The sequence below is a fragment of the Protobothrops mucrosquamatus genome, unplaced genomic scaffold (assembly GCF_001527695.2).
Source record: "Protobothrops mucrosquamatus isolate PMUCROS unplaced genomic scaffold, P.Mucros_1.0 scaffold_3, whole genome shotgun sequence".
Lineage (NCBI taxonomy): Eukaryota > Metazoa > Chordata > Lepidosauria > Squamata > Viperidae > Protobothrops > Protobothrops mucrosquamatus.
Window position 1 is genome coordinate 187,840 of NW_015386079.1, and position 23,352 is coordinate 211,191.

The 23,352-nt window shown below is 37.0% G+C and overlaps 1 protein-coding gene across 1 annotated transcript in view; it reads left to right on the top strand.

Annotated features, from left to right (window-relative positions):
• Positions 1-23,352, top strand: part of FBXO28 (F-box protein 28) — a 28,368-nt gene continuing 5,016 nt past the window's right edge. Inside the window, exons 1-4 of the mRNA XM_015820359.1 lie at positions 1-263; positions 15,612-15,721; positions 21,034-21,172; positions 21,783-21,978. Of these exons, the coding sequence (XP_015675845.1) occupies positions 45-263; positions 15,612-15,721; positions 21,034-21,172; positions 21,783-21,978 (664 nt within the window). The 5' untranslated portion in view covers positions 1-44. The remainder of the gene's footprint in view (positions 264-15,611; positions 15,722-21,033; positions 21,173-21,782; positions 21,979-23,352) is intronic.

Here is a 23,352-nt window from a genome sequence, read left to right on the forward strand (position 1 = left end):
GGAAGTGCCCCCTCCCGGAGCCGAGGAAGGAAATAGGCCCCAAGATGGCGGCAGTTGTAGCGGCTGAGCGGCTCCTGTCGGAAGGAGAAGGAGGCGCCATGGATTCGGCGCGGCTCTCCCCACCTCCTCTGCCACAGCCCCGGGGGGAAGCACCGTCCCTGGAGCAGCTCCCGCAGAGCAACACGCTGGTGGGGCTGCCCATTGTGGCCATCGAGAGCATCCTCGGCTTCCTTTCCTACGACGAGACCAGCCAGCTCCGCTTGGTGAGGGGCTGAGTTGCGGTTGGGATCGAAGGAGGGCTGGCGAAGAGGAGACTCTCGGTCTTGGCCGGGTAGAGATTTGGGGACCCAACGGGGACGTAGACAAGCGCCTTTCTGTCTCCCACCTTTCCGACCCCTCTTGCGGATCGCAAGCATTTCCTCTTAGGCAAAACCGAATCGAAGTGTAAATCTTCCCTAAACTCCCCAAGATTAGCTTCTTGGCTGTTTTTGTTTTAATTGGAAATGCCCTGGGGTCATTTACAAGAGGGGGGAAATGCCCAAGTTGGAGTCGGAGTGGATGACCTTTAGGGCTTCTTTTTTGAAGCCTTGCATGGAATGAAAAGGTCTAATGTACTTTTTAGGAGAAGGGATCCCCGATTTGAGGATCCCATGATGCAACCCCTTTTATGACGGAAAGGAACCCCCCAGATTCTCTCATCTTATTTGGGTTCCTGTCGCGCTGGCATCCATCCTCTTCTCCACCCACCACTTCTCTTTTGACGTGCTTTAAAAATGCTACTTTCTCAGGTCTTTACCCTGTAGCAGTTTCCACAACTGCTTCTCTCTGCCCGGATGAGATTTCCTCATCCAGAATTTATTTTCTCTAGCTGTCTACAGGAAATGTGTGGGTAATATACTATATATTTGGGACTCATATTACTTTTTAAGTAATAAGCATATGCTTTACAACCATTAGAAACATGATAAAGACCCATATTCTGAAGAACTCACATTATCCAGATGCAGAAGATGTATGGGATTAATGAAAAGGGAGAGAAATGTGTAGAAAAGTAGAAGTGTCTTTGTTCTATCTTTTAAGTGTTTTGGTACAAGAACAAGAATTAAGATAAAATGTGCTTGAATATAATTAAGTGGGAACATAATCTAATAGTCACATGTATATAAATTTCTTGTTAAATTACTGTGCTTGTATGTCTTATTACAAGGCATATTATGTATGGCTTTATCATTAGATATATCCCACCTTTATTATTTTTTATTTTTTATAAATAGCTCAGGGCAGCAAAAAGTGAAAAAAATAGCACTGCTGAAAATGATTGTAGTTTGCTCTTCCTGTCAATATTTTCTGAAAAAAATGGAATCTGATGACTAGGATGGTCATAAAACTTTCAATACATGGGGCTGCAAGCTCTATCATCCTATAGAATGTGGCTAGGACTGGTGGAGGTTATTGTCTAAAACTTGCAGGCCTCTATATGGGAAAGACTCTAGAGACAATTGCCTTATTCTTGTATGCACCAACACAAGCAGAAATTACAGAACATTTTTGATATTACTGTAGTGAATATGGATTTGTTCTTGCAACTAAAGGACCAACTGTCTAATCCTGTGTATAATTTATGTTAAAAGTCAAATATGCAAACAGATCAGTGCTTGACTTATCTGAGAGTAGGGTTGCTTTACCTGGAAATGCATGCAAAATACTTCTATGTGGAAAATCACATGGTTGAGTTTTAAAAATAAATTATTCTTGCTTTTGCTGCCAAGGCTATTCAGTATTTTGTGACAGTTTATTATTAACCACAGAATTTTGTCTGTTTTGTTAGAGCATGTGTGACATGTGGTCAGAAGAATAAGGAGTTAACCAGTGTTAGAGCTGAGAAAATTTATCCAATTATAAATTCCATTTCCACCTTGCAGGTTTCATTGTCTCTTACTTCTGCATCAAGCAGACTGCAGGTCTTTAAAAATAGACACATGTTTAGATATCTTAGGAACCACACAAAATGTCTCCTGGTTAGAACAATGGCTTATAAAAGAAAATGTGCAGCATTGCTTTTGTGCTGCATCTGTCTGATCAGTACTGAAATCGAGACTTATTGCAGCCCAGTGTTATGCATTTTTCTTTCAGAAACAAGTTTAGCTGCATTTATTGAGGTTTCCTTTCAGGTAATTGACTTTGGGATTGCAGACTTGATATTATTAGAATCGATATAGCTTGATCCTTCCTTTGAAAAAACTAACGAAGTATTGTATTCCATTGATCATTATGATATTTAAAATTAGGCTGTGTTCACTGTGAAAGCATTGCAGTATAAGAAAGTTACATTGGGTCTCTAGTTGATTGTAAAATAAAAAGTCAATCCTTTTGATTTGCCAAAGTATTTATGTATTGCAGACATCAAACAGATGTAGCTAAGCAACCAAACACACTCAACCTATTTTCATTGTACCTAGCAATTTGCATGAAAATTCTGGGTTAGATTTTTTTCCAACGTCAGTATCTGGAAGAGAAAGTAATCATACACAGTAATAATTTAGCATGATAAATGTTTAATGCAGTACAAGACATATAACGTGTGAAATACATTTTCAGAGTAGACCATAATTTGATTTATAATAATGGCTAGAACTATAATTTGCACTAAGCCTTACTGTGGTTTGCTTGGTTTTGACTAAGATAATGTCTGAACTGAGTCTTTGGTTTATAAATCATGATTTATGGTTCAATATATAATGTACAAACAGCTATTACAATGTAGCCAAAGCATGATTAAAATAATAGTTTAGTAGTATACCTGAACCTGGCTAATACTTTGACTAGAACAGGGGTGTCAAACTGCTGGCCCGTGGGCCGGTTGCATAATGTGGAGGCCGCGCCCACCCCAGCTCCGGCAATGCAAAAAAAGTTGTGATACGTCGCAACACGTCACGTGATGCGGCGAGTTTGACACCCGTGGGCTAGAAGATACTGAGATAAATTATTTTGGTATCCTATCTTCTATCAAACTTTAAAACAGTTCTATTGAATAAAGTGTTTAAAATTTTATATCTCTCCTTAAGAAAACAAATGTTCTTGAAAATCCTCTTAAGAATTTACTTTTCCCTTTCTAACATTTGCTTAAGTATAATTATTTTTTTAAATTTAACTGTTGATGCACTTCTTAAATGAAAATGAAACATTAAGTTTATATTATTATTAAAACTACATATTGTAGCTGAATGGTGTTTGAAGAACACTTGATAGCCATGGACATGCAAGTAGTCATGCAACTAAAAAAAAAGAGAAATTTAGGTAACTATGCAGTTAATTATCCAATTTTATAAATATTTTCCAGCCTAATTATATGCCTCTATAGAGTATAAATCATACTTTATTGCTTGCATACTCTGTAAAGCACCAGTCATGTTTTTTTTTCAGCAAATCATGAATTGAGCAAATAATGCCTTATAATGAGGGGAGTGTATTTCTAACATGCTTTGTTAATTGCAGTCTTTTGTTTTACTCTTAACAGTTTTGCTGGGCTCCAGTGATACACATAACAGATAATAAGCTATAACAACCTTTCATTTCTAAAGATTTTTTAAAATCCCTGATATATGTTTCCAAAAGTAAGCTGGCATAAAGCAGTTCTTGCTAATTATATGATTCTTTGTTAAAATGGCTTTGATTATTGTAAATATAGATCCAGGCTTAGTGAAGGTCCAACTATAGGTTTTCTGACTGTAGGAATAGAAGAAGACGATAATTTCTTCAGTTTTTCTGAAGAAAGACAGAATATAAACACATAAAATGAACAAAGTGTCTGACAAGTTTACAGAAATGTAAGTAAAGCATAAAAGAGAGCAATTCCAGATACCATACTCTTATTAGTCTCAATAGTTTCAGTGAGAACATGGAAGCAAACAGAATTACTATCTACCACATGAATTTGATTTTGGGCAGAATGTTTCTGAATAGTTACGAAAAAGCAGTAAATTACTTAGTGGTAACTCACAGTAACTATTGAGTTTTATGTCCCTCACTAGAATAATCACACTTTATGATTAAGAGTGAATTTAATCTAACCAAATGTCTAGGAAAGATTGGGTGTCGTAAATTGGTGTCCATGTATTTCTTTTAATTCTCCAAGTAACATGGTCTGCTAAATATTGAAAGAAGGGGTCCTTGGTGCTCTCTGACCTTCGTTGTTCTCTTGCCGACATTTCATTACCCAAACTAGGTAGCATCATCAGTGCTAGAATGATATTGAAAGAAAAAACGTTCCGTTTCTGGGGAAGCAATTGGGGACTAAGACAGCTTCACTTTTAACATAGGCAATGATCATGGTGGAAAGTGAAACCGGTGGAGGAAGTAGCTTCCCAGATTCTTGTCTGAATGAAGGAGAGGACTTGGGATCACCGAGGGTGTCCTTACAGATAGTAGGATCATAAAACAATGATCTCAAACAGGTTTTAGAGCTCTGGGAGTTGGGATGGACAGGAATGCCCAAGCCATGGTTTGGAGCCTTTCAGAAGGACACTGAGTTTGCTCACTTCCCTTCTTAATCACTTTTATTGGAAACAGCTTATTGATTGCATTTTGGACATTAAGAATGTCCAGAAGGACAAGTTTTATTATACTGGGTGATTTTCCTCCAACCTGCAGTGAAGGGAGATTTATGTAAGTTTAAAATTAGAAAAAACAAAACCTTAAACCCCTTTTTATTACTTGGAAGTAAGTTACAAAAGGGTGATTTTATAAAGTTTTTAAATGGACAGGAAGGCCAGATTGACTGAAAACAAGACTCTGAAAAAGTTATAAGAATATTTCCTATAATTTATTTATATATGGCAATTTGAGTGTAAGTGTAAGACATCTCTTCTTGGGGAAATGTTCTGGATGAGAGGAGGAGACCTTGAAGGCTGGTTACTAGAGGCAGCCAGAAACAATTAAAGGAAAATTCCCATTAATAGTGAATGGAGAAATATATTTTAGTTCTGGAAGAATTTAAGGATATTTGGCAACATTGTACCCAGAACTTCTCTTTCGACTGACACAATAAAAATGGGCTTAAAAGAAGAAATAGAAGAGGATGTAACAAAATGATGCTGTTTCAGAAATAAATTTAAAATTGGTAGGATACAAAAATGATATTGGCAAATATGTTAAGCACAGCCTACAAATGAAACTGGCTGACATTTTAATAGTTAAAAGGATTACATACATAATATTTACAGAATACAAAATAACTAAGTTGGAAGGGACTTTGAAGGTCTTCTAGTCCAGGGCTTTTCAACCGGTGGTATGCGTACCACCTGTAGTACATTAGCATGTGGCAGGTAGTACGCAGCCCTGCCCAGCCAAGTGTAGTGGGGGAGGGAACGACCCAGCGCAGCACAGTATTTACTGTGAGAGAATCCTCCAGAGCTGCAGAGTGGCTGGGGCGAGGCAAAGGCCCCAGGCTCACTTCCGGCTCACCCGGAAGAGAAAGGAGGAGGAGGGGGCGGAGGCAGGAGAGGCTATAAAAGGAGGCAGTTTGGGCGGGAGAGGGAGAGAGAGAAAAAGAAGCAGCCTTGGGAGGAGGCAGAGTCAGCTCTAGCTGCACCGAAGGGAAAGAAGGAGGAGGGTGGCGGGAGAGGAGAGGAGATCAAGCATGCTGGTCATGAGCTGATCTATAACTTCTGTGGCAACCATCTGTGCTGGCAACAAAAACAGGCAAGAAATGCAGCGGGGGAGGGGTCGCCCTCCACGAGGAATGAAGAAAGGCAGCAATGAAGAAAGGCAGTATCGGAGTGAGGCACAGAGGGAGGGAGGGAGATGGAGAGTGGAAGTATTCTTACGTGCTTTTGTGACTTTGAAGTTCTGGGATTTGTGCAGTGTGGGCTTTGTGTTCTTAAGGAGTGTTTGGCAATTTTTATTTGGCTGATGACTGGTGTTAGCTTCTATTGCTCTGCTATTGTTAGCTGTAAGTTTTGCTGCAAGGAATTTTGAAGTATTTTTCTCCTGAATGGATTTTGCCTGTAGCATTCCTTTACTTATGAATGGAGCCATTTGGGGAGGCTGCCTTAGCCGACAGCCAGTACTTACTACATTTTTTTCTTCCTTAAGTGCTAGCTGCAGGCTCCTTAACTTTCCTTTCTAACCAGTAGCTAATTCTTAAAGGGGAATGCACCTTTTAAAGCTAGTTCCCTCAGCGGCTTGTCTTTTCTGTCTCTGGAGGCTTTTCCTTGTTTGATGAATATATGGAAGAGGGAAAATTTGGGGGAGGGTGTTCAAATTCTTCCTTCAGAAGGAGATAGGAATGAGAAAGAGGAAAGCAGGGAAGGAGGGAGGGAGGGAAGGAAGTCCCGCCTTAGCACTTGGCCACCAGCAGCCCTGCCATTGACTTTGCTTGTCAAAAGGTGATCACATGACCCTGGGACACTGTGACCATCATAAATATGAATCAGTTGCCAAGCATCAAAGTATAAATCACATGACCCTGGGCATGCTGCAATGGTCATAAGTGTGAAAATGGTCATAAATCATTTCAGTGCAATTGCAACTTTTTTTTTTTTTTTGGTCATCAAGTTTTTGACACCTTGCTAGGTGGTACTCGAATATTGCCATATTCTAAAAGTGGTACAATCGGTGAAAAGGTTGAAAAGCCCTGCCCTATACCATTCAAGACAAATGGCTGTCCAATCTCTTCTTAAAAACCTCCAGTGACGAAGCACCCCCAACTTCAGGAGGAAAGCCAGTGGTTAGTTGTACTCACTGACAGAAAATTTCTCCTTAATTCTAGATTGTCTCTCTCCTTGATAGGTTTCCATCTGTTACTTCTTGTCCTGCCCTCAGGTGCTTTAGAGAATAGGTTGACTCCCTCTTCTCTATGACAGCCCATCAAATATTCGACATAAAGCCAACTGGATGACCTTGGGTCATTCAATCCCTCACAGCCCTAGGAAAATAGTAGTGGCAAACCACTTCTGAAAAATCTTGCCAAGGAAATTACAGGGATTTGTCTGGGCAGAAGCCAGGAATAAAAACTGACAAAGGAACAAAAATAATACATTAGATATTATCCAAAAATCTAAGAAAAGCAAATTTTCCTTGAAATTACAGTATTATCAGTTTAGACATTCAAGGAAGGAAGATGGGAGGTCAGGAGGAAGATTGTTTGTGAAAGCTAAAATAATTATATATAATAGAAAGAAAGTTCCAAGTGCCATAATAATATAAAATTTGTTCTGTAACATCAAATCCACAAGTTGTCTTTATTTATTTGGCCATAGCTCTGGAGATATTCATATATTAATCAGAAGACCACTGCCATTTAACTTCCATTTATAGGTAACCAGTGTCTGTTCTTAATAAATTCAGTCTTTAAAAAGTGATCTTTGCATGTAATATCAGGCAGTAATAACTTCTTTAAGCTCTGCTAAATTTTATTATTTTATAAATACTGTACTTACTGTATTTTTTGCTGCTATTTCATTATATTTCCTCTAATGAATGATACACCTTAGCTTCAGATAGTTTGGTAATTTGTTCTGATATATACTTCTTTAGTCCAGTAAATGCTGGCAATAAAATAATTCTATCAAAGTGTCTTTTTTAAAAAAATTGTAAACAAATAAAGGCCATAGTTTGATGCCATTGTTTGATAATCTCCATTAGGGCTACACAAATTCTTTAAAAGAGGTCCCCTGGAACACATTGGGATGTGTACAGGCAGTCCTCAACTTAACAACCATTCATTTAGTTACTGTTCAAAGTTACAACAAAACTTTAAAAAGTGACTTAATAGCCAATTTTCACACTTACGACTGTTGCTGCATCCCCAGGTTCATGNTTTTTTTTTTTTTTTGGTCATCAAGTTTTTGACACCTTGCTAGGTGGTACTCGAATATTGCCATATTCTAAAAGTGGTACAATCGGTGAAAAGGTTGAAAAGCCCTGCCCTATACCATTCAAGACAAATGGCTGTCCAATCTCTTCTTAAAAACTTCCAGTGACAAAGCACCCCCAACTTCAGGAGGAAAGCCAGTGGTTAGTTGTACTCACTGACAGAAAATTTATCCTTAATTCTAGATTGTCTCTCTCCTTGATAGGTTTCCATCTGTGACTTCTTGTCCTGCCCTCAGGTGCTTTAGAGAATAGGTTGACTCCCTCTTCTCTATGACAGCCCATCAAATATTCGACATAAAGCCAACTGGATGACCTTGGGTCATTCACTCACTCACAGCCGTAGGAAAATAGTAGTGGCAAACCACTTCTGAAAAATCTTGCCAAGGAAATTGCAGGGATTTGTCTGGGCAGAAGCCAGGAATAAAAACTGACAAAGGAACAAAAATAATACATTAGATATTATCCAAAAATCTAAGAAAAGCAAATTTTCCTTGAAATTACAGTATTATCAGTTTAGACATTCAAGGAAGATGGGAGGTCCGGAGGAAGATTGTTTGTGAAAGCTAAAATAATTATATATAATAGAAAGAAAGTTCCAAGTGCCATAATAATATAAAATTTGTTCTGTAACATCAAATCCACAAGTTGTCTTTATTTATTTGGCCATAGCTCTGGAGATATTCATATATTAATCAGAAGACCACTGCCATTTAACTTCCATTTATAGGTAACCAGTGTCTTTTCTTAATAAATTCAGTCTTTAAAAAGTGATCTTTGCATGTGTGCCACTGTAATATCAGGCAGTAATAACTTCTTTAAGCTCTGCTAAATTTTATTATTTTATAAATACTGTACTTACTGTATTTTTTGCTGCTATTTCATTATATTTCCTCTAATGAATGATACACCTTAGCTTCAGATAGTTTGGTAATTTGTTCTGATATATACTTCTTTAGTCCAGTAAATGCTGGCAATAAAGTAATTCTATCAAAGTGTCTTTTTTAAAAAATTGTAAACAAATAAAGGCCATAGTTTTACGCCATTGTTTGATAATCTCCATTAGGGCTACACAAATTCTTTAAAAGAGGTCCCCTGGAACACATTGGGATGTGTACAGGCAGTCCTCAACTTAACAACCATTCATTTAGTTACTGTTCAAAGTTACAACAAAACTTTAAAAAGTGACTTAATAGCCAATTTTCACACTTACGACTGTTGCTGCATCCCCAGGTTCATGTGATCAAAATTTGAGCTCTTGGCAACTGACAGTTGTACTGACCCAGGTCATGTGGTCACCATTTGTAACTTTCCCAGCCAGCTTCCAACAATCAAAGTCAATGGGGGAAACCAGATTTGCTTAATGGTGTCATGATTCATTTAACAACTGCAATTTGCTTAACAGATGAGGTAAAACAGGTTATAAAATGGAGCAAAAATCACTTAGCAACTGCCTTGCATAGCAACAGAAATCTTGGGCTCGGTTGTGGTTGTAAGTCAAGGACTATCTGTGTCAAAGAAGGGATGTGCCTATGCAAACACATTGCACAGAGAGTGAAGCACCCCGAAAAGCCTGGAAAATGTTGCAGCTGCTTTAATCGATCCAAAAAGAATTTCTTTGAATATGTTACTATGCTTTTTGAAGTATCTTTCTGAAAGAATAGTTATAGCCTTTGTCTTTATTCTGTTGTATTATTTTTGAATTCTGAAATATAAATATCAAAATAGGTAAAACATTCCAGGAAAACAATTCTGTATTAAAGTTGCAGATGACGTGGGTAGAATATAGTGACACATAGGCAGAAGTGCGGGTGAATTTAACAAAAAGCCAAGGAATGTTTGATGTGTGGGAACATAATAGAAAGCAATTAAGCTTTATGGATTGCAATTCACTCAGCATGTATTAAATTGGTTCATGCATTAAGCATTTTGATAGGAATTATAAGAAGTGGGATGGTAACGCTATGGCATATCTGATGACAAAAGACTGCAGCAAAATTCTTCACTTTTTGCAACATTACAGTTCTCTTTATCTGATGTGCAAAGCTGTGGTCAACATGAAACATATAGTAAATGTCAAACTATCATAATGAAAAATAAAGCTATATTTAAACTATTTTACTGCACTGACATTATGAGTAATATCATGTAATTCTACAGCAAAGAATAGAAATTTTGTGACAGTATTTACTATTCTGAATAGTTTAACATCATCAACAAATCTAACCTCTCTTCTCATCCTCTAGAAACAGTTGATTACATTCACTAACCATTTATATATCTGATATTTAGATGTAAAGCATAAAATATAATATAAACCATTTATTTGATATTAAGAAGAGGCAATTTTTGTAGATCCATTTCACTGGTTCCAGACTTCGGATATTTTATTCAGAGTATTTTTCTGGAGTGGAATTATAGCTAGAATTTAATTTTGGTTGAGTCTTGCATATAGTCTGTTGGACTACTTTGCCAATATTTCTGTTAATCTCCTTTTGCCTTCTTTCAGAGAACCATTTTAGTGATTTTTAATGATTTTAGTGATTTTTAATGTGTGAATTAAATAGCATTGATCTTTCTCAACCCATTTTGTTTCTATCCAAGCTCCAGCTGTTGAACTATGGCTGCATGGTCCTGCTTTACCACTAGATGTCAGTGTAACACTATAATTTTGTGCATTCCTGTCAAAAGACTCTTCAATGTAATATCTTGTTACTCTATATTCAATTTTACCATAAAAGGATGGCTATCCTCTGTTATGTTCGTTAAAATACATTCATTTGGAAGTTTTTATATTTAATTCCCTTGGGTATATCTTGAACTACCGGCATTATTATCTCTAAAATGATTGTGAATAGTAGATGACTGTATTTTGTTTCTGTCTGTATTAATTGCTGTATTTGTAAGTGTAACAGTACTGGAAAGTGTTTTACATTCCTGGGTATTAAAATCAAACTTGGAGAAGTTTGTACACTGCATTTAGGTACTGATATTAAAAAAAAATATGCAACATGTTTGTAGGATCAATCACATTGTTGTGTTTTTAGAATTCTAAGTTGTTTCAGAGCATCATTAAAGTAGAATTCCAAGGAAGAAGCAGGATTCTATTTATAATACAGTAGCTGCCTTATATTTATTTTTATATATACTTATCTGTATTCCATCTTCATTATTTTTACAAATAAAGCGATGAACATATCCAACACACTTTTCTCCTCCCATTTTCCCTACAACAGCAACCCTGTGAGGTGGGTTGAGTTGAGAGTGAATGACTGGTTCAAAGTCAACCTGCTGACTTTCATAGCTAAGGTGGGACTTGAACTTAAAGTCTCCCACTTTGTAGCCTGCTGCTTTAACCACTAGCCCAAACTGGCTCCCTTTTACTTTCCAGTTACCTCTGTTGTTATTGCAAAAAAATAATAATATGAAAGTACAATACTGTGTATTTGTACTTGAGCATATATTTCAGACATCTTGAAATCTCAGTCGTTTGAATCCCAGTTTCTAGGTTTCAGAAAAATAATATTACAAAACTGTTTTATAGTTGTAAATCAGAAGCTGTGTGTTATACAGCAAAGTGAAGAAAGGTCTACAAAAGAATACTTTTTTTTTTACTTCAGGATTTGCTCCAATATTTGAACTGTATTTAGTGAGGTGTATGAGTGCTGCTCAAGAGGAGAGAATAGCTAGCCACTAGTTGTATACTCTTTCAGAATCTTGCCTTGCTTTGAGACTGATTTGATTGTACAACTAAAAACTTGCTATTAATGTTAACCAATTTTTCATATCTGATTTGAAGACACTACATACAGTCTGATTGCAGGTTGAAGGATACTTTATTTGCTTTGGGAGGCCGGCTAGCCTATCTTTTGATAATCTGCTTCTGCTTACTGGAACATGACTGAGATTAGCGCCAAGGACTTTGCTCTCCTTTTGTTTTCTTATTACAAAAACCTTGCTTGTTTTCTGTATTCTTCCTTAAATCCCCCATGACTTTTGTTTGTTTTCAGTTATTGTTTACATTAAAACCAGTTGTTTTAGTATTGCCTCCTGGGTATGGTATTATACTGTAAACGTTTTAGCATCTCTGCCTTCATTGTAATGTCTTAGGGATTTTTGCATTCTTCTAGAAGTCCACTGCAAACAAGCTCCTCTACTTTCCCCTCATTACTGTAAAAAAATATTCGTTAATAGCTATGTGGAATTGTTCTTGCGGATTCTGAACTTATTTGATTCTTAAGGAATAGTTTGAATGCCAATGTGTACAGCTTTCAAGTTGAAGCATACTTGGTTCTTTTGTGAAATGATAGGTTCTATTTTCTCACCGAAGACTAGCAGAGCTCCAGCTATCTGCTACAAATAGAGTAACTGTAGGAACTGCTATCCCTCCTTTATTGCCCAAAACCTCCACCAAACTAGTGCAGTGTCGTGATTTGTGGTAAACTGGAAAGATCCAGGCTCAAGCCCCATTCCCGTCCCCATCCCCCCCATGAAAACTCATTGGGTGACAGACCAATCAGTCTCTCTCAACTCAGCCTACCTCATAGGGTTGTTGTGAATGGAAAAATGGGAGCAATCAGTGCTATAGTATATATGCCATCTTGAGCTCTTGAATAAAAGGCAGGATATAAATCAAACATTCTTAACTTTGCCTTGCAAACATTTGGCAACCAGAGCCAATACTAATACAGAAATGTCATCTTGAATTTCTTAAAAGTATGTGAGGCAACTTTTAACATATTTTCTCTAGTTGTTTTTTTTTCCCTGTTTCTCTTTCTTTGCATGATAGGTTTGCATTTAAACATGAAAGCTTTAGAGCAGAGCTTGTCCTACCTTTTTGTAGATGGTAAAGTTTTTGGCACAATCTTTTCTGAGAAAAATGTGGTAACAATAAATGGGAAGTGATAAACAGAAAGTGATAAAAATGCAAGGTTAAAAAAATCTATCCTAAATGATGTAAAACAGTAAATTATTTTTAAAATGATTTATTTTTTTACTGTTTAGCATCAGTGCAGGCAATCTTCTCATCTCGATCTTTCATGCTCAATGATTCCTTTTCACTTTTGAGGAATGTGCTGGTCAAATCAAACTTAAAATATAAAGCAGAATCTCTTGTAGTTTCATCAAGATTTCTTTATGAAATCCTACACAGTGGTTATGTTTTACCTATTTATTTGGTCTAATTGCACTTTGTGGATTAGCCAAGCTAATGCATCTCTTGCTTAAGTCCAAGCCGGAAATAAAAATCAAGAGAGCAGAATTTGCCATTTTTGCTATGGTTGATGTGGCATTGCTCATTCTATTTTAAAAATCCTTTTTTTTTTGTTGCTCAAAAATGTCATTGTCATAGCACTACCTCTTCTTTGCCTTACATTTCAACATCTCTAAAGGGAAGATGGAATCCTCTTTCTATTTTTTAGGATTTTTGTCTCACCCCCTTATTTTCATCTCTCATGGTTTTCCTAAGGCATGTGTTTGAGCATTTTTCTTATCTGTCTTTGATTTTGAATAAGTTAAATCATGAATGGAATGCAGCCTTATCCTGGCCAAATATTAAGATTGAAATTTATGAAGTAAAGTATCAAAAATAATTATTCAAGGTGCTGGAATCTAAAATGTGTTTCTATACTATGAAAAGCTATTTTAAGGTTTTTTTTCCCTGGAAATCTTCAATACACCCAGGACTATCTTTGGGGACCCACAAATCATATCCAAGTTTAGTAACTAAAAAAATAGGAAGCATGTTGAAACAGGATTGGAAACGCAGAGTGGCAGCTTGTCCCCCTCATAAAAAGTCATCATCAGGTTTCATTCCTAGTAACTTCATAAAAAATCTATTTAATTTTCTTGGCAACAATATGGAAATGTTTTGCCATTGTTTTCTTCTAGGATATTTTTCCAACTTTCCAGTCTACTGTATAACCATGGTATTTCCTGTACTTATCAAGTTAAACCCTACTTAGCTTTTCAATTTCAGCCAAGGTGTAATAGCATAGATAGCATAAATAGTATTTATCCCCATAAACCTGAACTTCTAGACTTCTTTCTGAAAATTAAATATAAAAATAAATAGTAGGAGTTCATAATCAGGATTAAAAAGCCCCAGAAATTATTTTTACGTCTCTCAAAGAAATCAAATCCTGTTTCTTCCATATAGAATTTTTTATTTACAAACTCATTTTTTATTTGTTTGTTTTTAATTTGTTCATCAGCCTGCATAACTGTGGGTGGTTCTGAAAATCTGCAATGAAGCAGTAAAGTATTTGGAAGAAATAGATTTTCATGGTATGAAACATAGAAATTGATTCCCTCTTCATATATCTTTTCAGACTGCAGTGAGGTAAAAAAGATAGGTACAGTAAATATGATGGCGGAAGAGAAGGAAGATACTGAGAACCCAAGCTCCAACTTTTGCCACATCTAGTTTAGTAAGAGAAAACAATGGTTTGCTGCTATAATTGAAATTAAAGTGTTAACAGAAACAATGTGAGGATGCATTCAGATTCCATTGCATAAACATAGTTTTTGAAAACTATTTGCAGCCAAAGCATTTTGTCTATGAACAATGCCCAGTTTTGGATTATGGCTTAATTTTCTAGCTAGAAGTTAAAAACAAACATAGTATTTCAAGATGCCAAGTCTTTTCCATGATGATCAACTGACAGATAGGGGTGGGATAAGCTACAGAAGGATAGAAATAAATGAATTGGATTACCTCTTTTTTATTTTGCAAAGAAGCCATAGCATTATATAAGAACCTTTTAGATGCCTACTTCTGCTTAAACTGCTTTTAAGAAAGCAAAAAAGAATATTCGATTGATAAACAAAATAGAACTGATTATCTCCTCTGCATCCATTTATCTATTGTTTAGTTATTTCTAAGCTTGCTTGTTTTCTTGGAGACGTTTCATTACCCAAACTAGGTAACATCATCAGTCCCAGCACTGATGATGTTATCTAGTTTGGGTAATGAAATGTCTGCAAGAAAACAAGTAAGCTCAGAGAGCACCCAGGATCCCTCATGTCAACCCTGAGCTCCAAATCTTCTCCTTTATTAGTTATTTCCAACTTTTATATTATGCCTGTCTCCACTAGAAAAAAAAGAAAATAGAGATATTAGATATACATTGAGTATTGTAAATTGGCATAAAAGACTGCTGGAACTATAGAAACCCTGTTCAAAATGATGAATATGGAAAGAATTCTTTATTTACTAGGCAGTTGGGATGATGATTACAATAAAGATTATTAATTGCATTAAAAAAAAGCTGTAAGTATGATTTGGTTTTTTTTAAAGGTTCTTTGTATGTGATCTATTTCTTCAGAGCTTCAAATCCCCATTTTCTGTTAATGCTAAGAAGAATCACATCAAAAATATCAATTTTTAAAATGTCATTTTTATGGAAAAACGACCATTTTAAAATAGAACATTAAATATTAATTATGGGATGAGGGTTGTATTAAAAGAGCTCTGGGAACGATTGTATGGGAGTTATCTAGTTCTAGTTCCACCTTAACATGAAAACCAGCTTGGTGACTTTAGGCCAGTTTTTCTCGCTCAGCCCAACTTCCCTCAAAGTTGCTATTGTGGGGAAAATAGGCAGGAGTATTAGGTATACGTTACTACTTTGTTTATTACACACACAAGGGTAAAAAAAAGTCTAATAATAATAAAGAAGTCTGTAACATATTCACTACCTCAGATATCTTAAAATTTTGTCTTTATATTTCCCATCTAGGTTTGTAAGAGAATGGATTTAGTCTGTCAGAGAATGCTAAACCAGGGATTTCTGAAAGTGGAAAGATACCATAACTTGTGTCAGAAACAGGTTAAAGCACAACTTCCAAGGTATGTCATCAACAAAACCTGAAGGTCAGAGATAAGGCAATCTAAAAAAAAACTGCATGTATAGATGAGATTCAAGAAAAACCTTCCATACGCAATCATATAGACAAATATTTAACAGATGAAATTATTCCCATCTTGTGGCAGAACCATTGTTTATCACATGTAAACAGAACAGCAGGGAGAGGTACCACTTGCCTCCTTTGTGTGTGCCGAATGATTTGACGCTTGGCCATTCTGAGCTTGGAATGTTTTGAAAGTGAACGGTCATTTTCTCCCTCTGTTTCAGAGTCAGTTCTGCTGTGATGGCATGCAGACGATAAGCTATAATACTATTGAAGGTGGTCCTGATTTTGAATGTCTATATAGCTCCATATCTCATCATTCTCAGGGTTATTTGTTCATTATTTCATTCACCAAGGTTCATTATTTCATTAACCAAGGCTTTCTGAGAAAAGAAAAGACAAACGTTTTGAAAAACGATAAGCAGTATAAATATACTTCTTAAATAAATAGTACAGGAAAGATATCAAATGTAAAGTTTACACGTCCCAGAATAGGATAGACATTTAAACTAAGCATAAATTATAGCAATGCCGGGGAGAAACTAATGTGACTTCCTAATGCAGGGGTAGGCAACCTTGGCCCTTTTATGACTCGTGGACTTCAACTCCCAGAATTCCTGAGCCAGCCATGCTGGCTCAGGAATTCTGGGAGTTGAAGTCCACGAGTCATAAAAGAGCCAAGGTTGCCTACCCCTGTCCTAGTGCCCAAAGGTTGTTAGTATGGGTACCAGGCATGCCACCCAGAAAAATAATGGTATCATGCTATCTTTGCTCAGAAAGGGACATCATACCGAGCTGACGAAAGGTGCTCCTAACAACAATTGCTGTCTGTGTCTCCAGTGACATGATTGGCTCCAGGAGCATAATCAAATGATGCATTTCAAAACAAAGTGCAATTCCCCCCCCCCTCCCCGGAACAGATTGAGGATCATTTGTCCATGCAAACTATTTCTATTTTGCCTTGATCAGGTTTTAGCTATGATAATGTGCTCATTCTCTCCATTACTATGCTTAGGCATCAGCTCAAGTCCTCAATTACATCAATTAAAGGGAACTAAAGTTGTTTATTAATTTAATATTATTAATATTTAACCTGTAGTGCCTAAGAGTAGGGATACCTTTACTGATAGAGATCTAACTTCAAAGTAAGGAAGAATTTTTTTGACTCTGAAAGTAATTAGGCAATAGACTCCCCTGCCTCCTGAAGGTGTGAGTGTTCGTGAGTATTGGATAAATATTTGTCAAAGTGGCCTGAACATTCTTCCCCTGGTCAGGGGGCTGGACTGGAAGGACCTGCAAGATCTTTTTCCAGCCCTTTGATTCTGTGGTGGCTGATGCATATTTATGAATCAGTTGTTTGTATTCCTACTTAGAATTTGAAAACGTATATGCCACCTGACTCACAATGACTCTGGGTGGCTCACAACAAACAAACAAGAAATTATAATAAAATCAATAAAGAAGGCAAATGGGAGCCTCGAGTGAAGCAAGGGGTCTCGCTCTCTCCAAACACTTGGGTGAACAGCCAAATCTTTATGGCTCTTCTAAACCACATCCGCATCTTGGGGGGAACCTTGTTCCAGAGGACAGGGGCTGCTACAGAAAAGACATACTTCCGTTGTCCCGATGGATGATGTTTCCTCAGAAAGAATCCAAAGTGTGCCAACCCTGCAGGATCAAACCAGCCTGGCAAGTGCCATGGGAGACAGGCACTCAAGTGACCAGGCCTGTGCCCGTAGGGCTTTATAGCTGATAGTTTATAACAGTGATAGTGAATCTTTTAGAGACCGAGTACCCAAACTGCAACCCAAAACCCACTTATGCATCGTCGGCTGCCGGGTGGGTGTGGCCCATTGGGTGGGTGTGACCCATTGGGTGGGCGTGGCTGCGGTGGTAACAGCAGACTGGGTGGGACTAAAAAGTTCAATCAATTCCAACTTTGCAAGATCTTTTTTTTCCCCGCGAGAAGTTGAAATTGACTGATTGATTGAACCTTTTTTTTTTTTGCACACGGTGGCAGAGGCCTAAAGCGAAAAGGTTTTATAAAACCCAGCTGAAGGCCTAGGACTGGGGCCACGGCGCGCATGCCCACAGAGAGGGCTCTGAGTGCCGCCTCTGGCACCTGTGCTATAGGTTCGCCACCACTGGTTTATAACAACTTACTAGTGGGAATTTGATCGTGAAGTACACTGTTAGATTAAACAACTTTATATAATAATAGCTTCCTTTCAGTAAGAAACTTCCATTATGCCACAGTATTTCTTTTTAGAATGTGCTGACTAATTTGATTTATTGGTAGAGGCCTGATGTTGCAATGTTTTGCTTGGGTATCTAGTTCCCAGTCTCCTGTCTGCTTTTTCAGTTTTCTGCTCTTGATTTATTGTTGCCAGGATCTATCAAAGCTCTTCCAATATATGTCTGCCTTGTTCATTTGCATGTAATTATCCATATTCTACTCAGAGTTTCCCCAAAGCAATGTATGATGTAACAAATTTAAAATGAATTTTAAACAGCATCATTAATATATCCTAACTCTAGAAATGCAGATAATTTTTGACTTACAACCACAATTGAGCCCAAAATGTTTGGCTGTTAAGCAAGGCAGTTAAATGAGTTGAGTCTCATTTTACGACTTTTTTTCCACAGTTATTGAGCAAATCATTGCAGTTGTTAAGTGAATCATGTTGTTAAGCAAATCTGGATTCCTCCGTTGACTTTGCTTGTTGAAAGCTGGTTGTGAAAATTACAAATGGTGATCACATGATCCCAGCTCAGTTGCAATACATGCCAGTTGCCAAACACCCAAATTTTGATCAGAGACCATGGGGATACAGCAACAGTTGTAAATATGAAAACTGAGCCTAAGTCACTTTTTTCAGTGCCACTGTAACTTTGAATGATCACTAAACGAATTTTACCAGCAGACAAAGGTTACTCAACGGTGGTGATGAACCACACAGATTATGAAATAAAGGCATTAGCCTTGCTCAATGATTCCTCAGCATACAGACCAGCAAAGACATCAGAGATGAGAACAATGGTCACCCAATTGAATGCTCAGCCAAATCAAATGAAACAACTGTATAATAGAGAAGGAGTAATGGAAAATGAGAGGAACAGATGCAGTCCCAGCGAGATTCTACGGACTCCCCGAGATACACTGAGAGTAGGTCCCTCTCAGACCTACTGTAATGCTACGAGACACCTCTACGTATAACCTGGCTAAATGGTTGTCACAGCACTTAAGCTTCCTGACCCAACCCTCCAACAGCACAGTCACATCATCCATACAATTTCTGACAAAACTACAAGACTTAAATGTGGCTCCCTGATGAGACCATGGTCTCCTTTGATGTAGTATCCCTATTTACATCTATTAATAGATAGAAAACTAGAAGAAGAGTACAACACAGATCAGAACAACCTAACCAAGACACAAATCATGAAGCTACTTCAATACTGACAATGCACCTTCTTCACACTCAAAAGCAAAACGTATGAACAAATAAAAGGGACACTTATGGGATCCCCAGTATCAGGAATCATTGCAGAAACAGTCCTGTGTGAACTAGAACACCATGCTAAATTCGGATGCCGTTACATGGATGACACATTTGTCATCATCAAGAGAAACACACTTAAAGACTTCCATACCATATTGAACTCCATTTTCCCTGACATACAGTTCACAATGGAGGAAGAAATAGCCAGGCAATTACCATTTTTAGAGGTACTTGTTGACAGACAAGAGGATGGAAGCCTAAAAACTACAGTTTATCACAAAGCCACCAACACCACACACATTCAGAATTTCTACAGCATCCATCCATTGTCACGTAAAAAGAGTTGCATCAGAACACTATGGCAGGGTGAGAATCCACTGTAGTACCCAGCAAACCAAACTAGGTGAAGAATTCAAGCAGAATGGGTATCCACAATCATTAGTTACAAGATGTCTGCTCAACACAGTGGAAAGAGAAAGGAAGAAACAAGGTACAAGACCAACCACATGGCACACCCTGCCATATACCAAAAACATTTCGGAAGCCGTAAAACGCAGCTTCCGAGATCTGCAGGTGGGCATCACATACCGCCCAGAGGCTACCATTCAAGGACAAATTATGCATTATAAAGATTGCTTGGAGGTGGGAGATACTTCCAATGTAATCTGCAGAATGCCCTGCATGGATTTCCTCTGTGATTATGTAGATCAGACAGAGAGGAAGCTAACCACCAGACTGCAAGAACACAAGCGAGCAATCAAACAAGGAGACCCAAACTCATTGGTAGCTTCACAATGCAATGAACAAGGACACACATTCAACTTTGCAGCAACTAAGATCGTTGGATGAGCAGGCACAAAAACAGCCAGGGAAGTGATTGAAGCCTGAGAAATAGGCCCCTCATCAGTCAACAGGAGAGCTGATTTACCACCAGCCTATCAAGTACTTAGAAGGCAAGAGGTTAATTTTAAAAACACATTGGAATGCAATGTGAAGATTGTTAGATTTTGAAGTATAATCTGTCCTGTGTATTAAGGCAGAGGTCCCCAACCTTTTGGACATCAGGGACCAGTTCCATGGAGAGAGGTTTTTCCATGGACCAGAGGGGCTGTGGTTTTGTGTGCTACCTGCATCCCACGGATGGGACTTGGGGACCCCTGTATTAAGAGACAATTTTCCCCAGTGAAAATATGTGAATTGGTTTTCATTATTGCATCCTCTTATTAATTTCAGAACTACAAAGTAGTAATAAATTATGCTAGATTAAGAAGAAAATTAGTACCTGCATTCAGGAACAACAATTCACTAATTTTTAGTAATGCACCTGCCCTTTCTCATCTTTTTAAAAGGAGGAGTACTTTTATGGATCTAAAGCATATTTTTTGTACCTTACTGGAGGCATTAAACAGTAGATCCTAAAATCTTCCCTAGATGGAATATGGGAATGGACAAGAATATAAGAATTTGATTGCTGATATGGTCTATAGGAATATGATGTCTGTAAATAATAATTCTAACCAGTGATGTGCCTATGAATTTTATCTGTTCCCGAAACGTAAAGAAACAGTTGGATCAACTTTCAATTTTTAACAAAATAAAATAAATAGAATTAGGAATTTTGGACAGTTCTGATAATATATGGATTTCTGATGTCACATTTTCTTTCACATCTTCTAATTCTGTAATTTTTTGTTCATAGCTATTATTTGCAGTGTCACTAAATGACAGACCTGAATTTCTTTTTTAGACGGGAATCAGAAAGGAGAAATCATTCACTAGCTCGCCATGCAGATATTCTTGCTGCGGTAGAAACAAGGTTATCACTGCTAAACATGACATTTATGAAATATGTGGATTCCAACCTCTGCTGCTTCATACCTGGAAAGGTAATGTTCAAAAAGGGCTATATTAAAGTTAAGGAAATATATGTTAGCACCAGGGCTTTTTTTGTCATAGAACACCCAGAACGGAGTTCCGGCACCTTTTTTGGATGGAACCTTGTAGGGTAAGCAAGGCGGGTTGTATGACGTGTGTGAGTTCCGGCACCTTTTTTTTTTTTTTTTTTACAAAAAAAGCACCGGTTAACATTAAATTATTTTGAGGATGTCAGTAAGGATCTCCTGTACAAATGTTGTGGCTTTTGTTATTTATTATCTATTCTTGTATAAGACTGCTTTTTCCTTTCCTGTAACAAATTGGCCTACCTGGGTGAAAAGTCTTCAATCATATGGTGTATAAAGTAAAGACATATATAAAATATTGATTAACATTGGTTTGTTTTCTAGGTTTACTATGATTTACTGTCCTCAGATTTACTATGCCTGTAAGTCGGATTAAACATGCACACCCTTAAGTTGTTTTGTAGACTATTTCTAGTACTTTTTAATTTGTTTTTAAATAATTAAAAAGTCATTATAGAAAACCATATCCCAGTTGGAAAGTATGTTCATTTGATCTTGCTGTAGCCAAGTCTCTATTTTTTCCATTTATTACTAGGTAATAGATGAAATTTATCGTGTGTTAAGGTATGTAAACTCCACTAAAGCTCCTCAAAGAGCCCATGAAGTCCTTCAGGAGTTAAGGGACATTTCATCTATGGCAATGGAATATTTTGATGAGAAGATTGTTCCAATTCTAAAAAGAAAATTGCCTGGTTCAGATGTATCAGGACGTCTTATGGCAGCAGCTCCAGGTACTGCTTTTGAGTGTCTTATTCTGTTCAGCCAATAGGAAACTACACTAGTTTCATTGTTGTATGATTTGGCTTACTGCAGATAATTTATGGTAAGAATGAAATATATTTTCAAATGTTCTTAAGATGGTTTCTTCTTGCGTATACTCAAGTGTTCTTTCAAAATGACAGAAGCACTTTTTAATGAATTTATGGAGAACATGCCTATACTAGTATTTTCCAGTTACTTTAATAAGAACCTGTCCAACATACAAAAATAATCTAATGATTTTGTTTGGGGGGGGGGGAACAAAAATATATCCAATTTTAATTAATTAGTAAGTTCATATGCGAAAATAAGTTCCCCATACAGAGAATTAATTAAATGAGGCTGAAGAATAAATGCAAGTATCCAAAAAGAGCTTTAGAAATATGGCTTGGCTTGATTTAAAGGGGCTTGCTTGGATTAAGAATTGTTCAGGGCTTTTAATTAATTTAGCCTGACTAGGCTTCCAGTTAGAATTAGTAACACAGATTGGGTTTAGATTCCCAGAATTCTGGGAATTGAAATACATCTAAAATTGCCAGGTTTCAAAAATGCTGCTTTAGTCAAATTGGAGACTCAGTATATTTGTAAATTGGAGTAGAGTGAAGAATCCATTCTGGGAAGTAGTTTGAGAAAAGAGATTTTGGGAAATTCCATAAAAGATAATTTCCTGCTGCTAGAAGTGTTTCAGTTGAAAAGAAGTAAAATTATATTTGCAGTGACAGGGAGGGAGAATAGGAGAGTGGATGATTAGTAGAGTTTAATTTATATAGACTTTTGGAAATGATATATAAAATAGTTATGACCTGGTTCTGAGCACTACTGAGAGAAAATCCAGATAGCTATACAATTAGGTATCCTTATGACCAAATAAAATTGAAGGGATCATAGAAGCGCTAATGAAATTAATACTTAGTGGAACACACAATGAGGACATAGTGAACTAAACATCCCTGAAGGAATGGAGATAATATTATGACAAAGACCAGTGAAATCTCTCTGGAGAAAAGAGAGATTGTAAGATTGCCGACATATACTCTGGGCAACTATCCCTCACAAGTAGATTGCAGGAAATGAGGTTTCTGTGGTCCACTAGCAAGCTGAAAGGCTGGGAGTTGCAAGATACCAACTAAGCTCATAGTCGTATTGCAGCCTATGTTTCTTAATCAGTTTTGGAACTATTACTTTACTGCTTTTCATATAGAATCTTTTTTTCCAACCCTTAACAAAAAAAAATTAAGTATAAGTTTAAGCGCTCAGAAAAAGACTTGTTTTGGAAATAAATATCAAAAGATGACTGATTTTGGAAACTTATAAATAGACTAAGTGTCCAGATGGATTTGAAAAAA